Here is a 5,243-nt window from a genome sequence, read left to right as displayed (position 1 = left end):
TAAGATAAGATAATACTTCTTTTCTTGTATAAAAACATACACATTGTTTATATATCATAGACTCTAAAACAGTTTAGAGACAGTCACACTAAAGTATCTTTAAAATGCATGTAGAATTGAGAATAGAAACGCGATATACTTTATCTACACGATTGAAATTGTCGATATAGTAAAGTACATTTTCTTTTCGTTGATATGTAATTACAGATTTTAGCAGTATAGAAATACGCAATTTCATCTGGAAAATATATAAATATTTCGTCCTGAAAAATACATGAAACTATAATCATATAAACATGATTAGTTAATCAAGTAGCAACGCAAATCTTTATATAACGGACAATTCAATAACACATGTTTTCGTTTTCAATAGAATTATTCACAGTACAAGTATATATTGTTAAATTAGGTTTCAACTAAAGACCGTCATACCTTCTAGTCTCACTTAAAAGGAGCAGTACCACGTCTAAATTTTTCAAACGCACTTCTGTATTTTTCTAGGTATATTTTTAACAAATATTTTTCTTCACCATATTCATTTTTTAAAATCGTATTAAAGTCCGTAGTATTTGCTAGTTCCGCGTAACATTTAATTTATTAATTAATGTTTATAACATTTTTTATCAAATCTATTCATACAGATGTTCTAAATCTTTTTATAACATGTTTGTCAATAATGAATTTATTCATACGGATGATCTCAATCTTTTTATAACATGTTGATGAATTAATATCAATATTGAAAAAACAAAAAATTTCTTAAATTTCGATGTGTAGTCAGAACTTCCCATTTTTTTAGCATTTTAGTATAATTCAGTATTTACCCGCTTTTATTTTTTTTTTCTTTTTTTTTTTTGTGAAGTCTAATTTTACACAAATGTCATATTATTGAAACTTCACCTTTACATTTTCGCAATACATTGCATACAACACCTATATCACCATAGGGAGTTAAATTAGGTGTGCATTTTCCAACAACCATCAAAAAGCATGTTGTGATTGATAGGATTAATGTTAACACAATATGACTTTTGTAATTTATTCTATTTATGGAAAAAATCATGTCAAGTAATCAAAAATGTCAGTGAACCGGTGGCAAAGCCACGGTAAAAACATAATAAGATTGAAAGAAATATGTTAACATTTTCAAATTCTACATTAACATTAATATTGTTTTACATAGATTGTTTTAAATGACGATATACGATTGATTGATGGATGTTTACATGTGATATATGACAATGTATGATATTATAAGTAATGAAAAACATCGTCCTGGGAAATATTGCTTTACATACCTTTTAGGAAAAATTGAACATAACGAAAAAAATAAATACATTAATACGTTTGACTACTACAATGATGGCCACGCCCTTTTTTACTGCAGTACAACCTGTGATTCGTATAATCCTCTTATAATGAACATTTCATTACATTAGAAACAACCTAACAACAACAACGAAGAAGAATGTTCTTTTAACTACAGGTGTATGCATGCGACTTGTGTTCAGGCATAATTAACGCGGATACACTTAAAACACCTTTGTAATATATGTTGAGGAACGTTTGGATGGAAGAAAGTGTTATAAAGGGTGGAGTGCTCCTCCAAGATGTTGTATACATTATGAAAACGGCGTCAAGTTTTGATAAATTTCATGAGGTCCTGAAGGTATGTTTGTGTTTATTTAGTAATTGTTTAAACGCTACTTTTTCCCGCTGAAAATGTATGTTTATGTAGGTTTTCCCCATTTTAGAAAATACTTGCAACATATTTTATATATCCGAAATTAACAAATGTATTAAACTTCAAGGTATGTGGAAAAAAAATCATCCATATGACTGACCAATTTCACGAAAAGTTACTTTAAACGATTAATTCACCGTTTCAGAATCTAATGGACTATGGGTAATCTCTTTGTTCGTACCCCAAAATGAAAACAACGTCACGTCATTGGTTGAATTTCAATTGTTTTGGACGTTGTAAGCCAATCACAGCGTGTTGGTGTTCGATTTTGAGAATATTACCCAGAATGCATAGGCGAATTATCATTGGATGAGTGCCATATTTCTTACTGAACATTTACGGAAAAGTTTCAATTTTAAAAGCTTCATTTCAGTTTTGATTTATTGTAATAGTTAAACGGACACTAGTAGATCGACAAAAGATGTTATGACAGTTTGTACATCTAGACTGAATTACACACTTCTATTCATTTAAGAATTGAATGCTTCTTTTTGTGATTTTATTTCATTTTTTTCGACCCTATAAAATCACAAAAAGAAGATTCAATTCTTATAATTACAGTGTTATGCTACAACCATGAAATTACGAGTTAAACTAATTGATAAGAGTTTTTTTGTATATATTCCTATAGATATATTCCTATGCATTGTTGTGACGTTGTCATGAAAACACGTGCAGTTGTGCATGTTGCAATTTATTGGCAAATAAAATATTATTCTAAAATGCCTCACGATTGTTGACCACCAATCAAAATTACGGATTCTTATGAAAACATGCATGCAATGTATTTTTAATGTATTGAACGTCGCCAATTAAAACCTGTGTTTTTCTGTACTTAGCATAGCAGACTTCCAAACAGGTCATATGTGGTAGTGATAATACACTTCATCATACACAATGCATATCAGTAATGAACGATATCAAATAATACATATATATATATAGACAAAGTAAATACTTATTAAAGAACCACAAACAGTGAGCTGTTCAAGTGAAATAACAAACGTTGAAGAAAAACATGGTACTACCAAATGTCTTTAGCAATTTAATTTCAAATATAAAATACACGATTTTTTACAAAATTTCAGCATATTCTCTAATTTTAAAAAGTTTGAAATTATCCTTTTAGTATACTTATAGAAGTGGGTTTCTGTTTTTTTGCTTTTTTTTTTTTATCGTGGTTGCTTCGAAAATCATAATTGGTAGATAGAAAACTTGCATGACATAAAAAGTCGGATAATATCACAGGTACTTGAACACTTGATTTCACGCCCCTTGCTAGAAATAAAACCAATTACTAAGTCATATTAAAAAAGAGAAGATAAAGGCATATAGTAGTATTTTTATAAAGAAGCATGCATATAGCTTAAGTACAATACTAAGAAAGATATATCATTTTTTTTTTCGAAAAAGCACGTATATGACCCTACCATATATCTAAGACAGAAAATAAAAAACGAGACAAGATACCTAAGCGACAATAGAATATCAACAACCGAAGAAAAACAGACAATATGTATGTCTGTTAACATCTAAATTTACTTTCTTTTGCAGATTCACATGTTCATTGGACTATTTTGTTAACAAGATGATCACCACTAAGCGTCTTAAAATGTTTCTGCGCTGTTCTGTGAAAAATATCGTATTACTGTGTGTGTTAGTAACAGTTCTTATCATTGGATCATTGGTGACAGACATTCCGATGGAAAAACGTTCCGATGATACTTACCATTCGGGATCATATAACATAACTTCATCGACAGTTCGGAACGACCATTCTACACATTTTTCATTAGACAAACATTCAAATTCAATAAACTTCAAAAATATAAACCAAAAAGATGTGTACAGTCATCCTTATAAGTATATAAACACCCCATCAAAAACATGCAGTCATAAAGGATCTATTACGGACCCTTTTCTTTTGATTATTATCAAGTCTAACGTCAGAAATCTGGATAACAGAATAGCAATTCGATCCACATGGGGAAACATATCCGATCCATCGGTTAAAGTTGTCTTTCTTCTAGGATTTTCACCTTTCCTTGAACAGTTCATCAGCATGGAGAAATCAAGGTATGATGACATTATACAGGAAGATTTTCTTGATAATTACAATAATAATACACTTAAAACTATTATGGGATATAATTGGAGTGTCAACAACTGTAAAAACACTACATATTTCTTTTTTGTCGATGATGACTATTTAGTGAATGTTCGATTTCTCTTAAATAATTTCCGGAAACGTTTACCGAGTAGCATTTTTACAGGGTGTGTTTGGTATAATGCTAAACCGAACCGTAACGTGCACTCAAAGTGGTATGTTTCTAAGAAGGAGTATCCGGATAAGCACTGGCCTCCGTATGCTACTGGGGGCTCTATTTTGATGACATATGATTATGCCAAAAAAATGAGAGAAGGATTTAAATTCATTAAACCTTTATACATCGATGATGTTTACCTTGGAATAGTTGCTAAGAAGCTGAATATTTCCTTGACTAATGATGGTCGATTTCACCCATATTACACCTTAGGAAGGATTCACAAAATGTATTCTATTCATAATTTTCAATCGCCCAATAAACTTGTGGAAGATTGGAAAAGATTAAAAAGTATACTTAAAGCTTAGTTTATTGAAAGTCGATTTTATTAATGGAGCTACTTCTTTGGAAAGCACAATAAATAGTATTTAGCTGATGTGAAGAATTGTTAACAAAATATATAAAAATCCATAGCTCAAATTCGTCATTTAAATTTTTGTGAACAATAAACGAAATGCATGTAACATACTGGAGAGATAAAACTTATATCACTAAACTGAAGAACTGATGGTCCCTAATAGGAACACAGGATATTGAGACAGAATATATAATGACGGATTGGAGTGTATCATGCCGGATTCTGGAATTATTCTGTTTAAAAATCATATTTTTTGTTTCTTGTGCTATGTTTTTTGTTGTTGTATACATGTTTGTTTTTATTTTTCTTTGCCATAATCCATACGATTGTAATTACAATAAGATGCGTTAACAAAAATGAAAAAATAAAAATGTGTGAAACATGAGAAATCATGAAAAAAAACAAATCTGTACGATGAAATCCAAAACCTTGGTTGAATTTTTGTATTGCAACTTTATTATATCTAAACTTGATGATGATGATGAGGAGGAGGATGAGGTCCAGTAGCAAATATTACATATATGCCAGGACGAGATTTGAATCCCTATTTCTACTATAACGAAACGCTCAGCAGTATTTTTATCGTGCTAATTCACAAGGTAACAGTCCGCAGGAAGACATGTCACCTTGCAGACATATTATTCTGACTTCAAGCAGACAATTTTTTTCTCTTACGCCTAGATGCCGTTTGCATATCGGAGAAGCAGCAAATACCAACTTTCAAGTCTTTGTTTTGACCAGAGGAGGGATATCTAAAGGCGACAATAGTTTATCGATATTCAAGTTTCGTAAATCGATCAATAAAACACAAATCAAA

At 30.5% G+C, this 5,243-nt stretch overlaps 1 protein-coding gene across 1 annotated transcript; it reads left to right on the top strand.

Annotated features, from left to right (window-relative positions):
* Nucleotides 1-1,344: 1,344 nt before the first annotated feature.
* LOC127703019 (beta-1,3-galactosyltransferase brn-like) lies at nucleotides 1,345-4,846 on the top strand. Its single transcript, XM_052207398.1, has 2 exons — nucleotides 1,345-1,669; nucleotides 3,299-4,846. The coding sequence occupies exon 2, from the start codon at nucleotides 3,333-3,335 to the stop codon at nucleotides 4,374-4,376; it is 1,044 nt and encodes a 347-aa protein (XP_052063358.1). The 5' UTR covers nucleotides 1,345-1,669; nucleotides 3,299-3,332; the 3' UTR covers nucleotides 4,377-4,846.
* Nucleotides 4,847-5,243: the final 397 nt, after the last annotated feature.

Source organism: Mytilus californianus, unplaced genomic scaffold (assembly GCF_021869535.1).
Source record: "Mytilus californianus isolate M0D057914Y unplaced genomic scaffold, xbMytCali1.0.p SCAF_5, whole genome shotgun sequence".
NCBI lineage: Eukaryota > Metazoa > Mollusca > Bivalvia > Mytilida > Mytilidae > Mytilus > Mytilus californianus.
This window is presented reverse-complemented; position numbering and strand designations above follow the sequence as displayed.